At 75.0% G+C, this 268-nt stretch overlaps 1 protein-coding gene across 1 annotated transcript in view; it reads right to left on the bottom strand.

The window, feature by feature from the left end:
- Positions 1 to 25: 25 nt before the first annotated feature.
- FCHSD1 (FCH and double SH3 domains 1) overlaps positions 26 to 268 on the bottom strand; it is a 7,511-nt gene continuing 7,268 nt past the window's right edge. The window contains exon 11 of the mRNA XM_035889143.1: positions 26 to 91. Within this exon, the coding sequence (XP_035745036.1) occupies positions 26 to 91 (66 nt within the window). The remainder of the gene's footprint in view (positions 92 to 268) is intronic.

Raw genomic sequence — 268 nt, 5'->3', positions numbered from 1 at the left:
GGGGGGGACGGGGGCACCCATAGGGTCAGCTGAAGTGCAGCTCAGGGTCGGGCTCAGGGGCTCTGCCGGGCGGCGGGGGGGGCGCGCGGAGCTGCGGAGAGAGATGCCGTGCTGATGCGCCGCGGCTGCTCACCCCCCTCCAGGCCCCCCCTGAAGCACATGGGTGGCACTGTCCCCTGTTACGGGAGGGCTAGGGGCAGGTTTGGGGGGGGCAGAGCATCACTTTCCGGCCGGGGGCGGGGGGGCGGCCAGCGCGGAGGGGCACCCG

The sequence above is a fragment of the Egretta garzetta genome, unplaced genomic scaffold (genome assembly GCF_000687185.1).
Source record: "Egretta garzetta isolate BGI_Z169 unplaced genomic scaffold, ASM68718v1 scaffold60, whole genome shotgun sequence".
Taxonomy (NCBI): Eukaryota; Metazoa; Chordata; class Aves; order Pelecaniformes; family Ardeidae; genus Egretta; species Egretta garzetta.
This window is presented reverse-complemented; position numbering and strand designations above follow the sequence as displayed.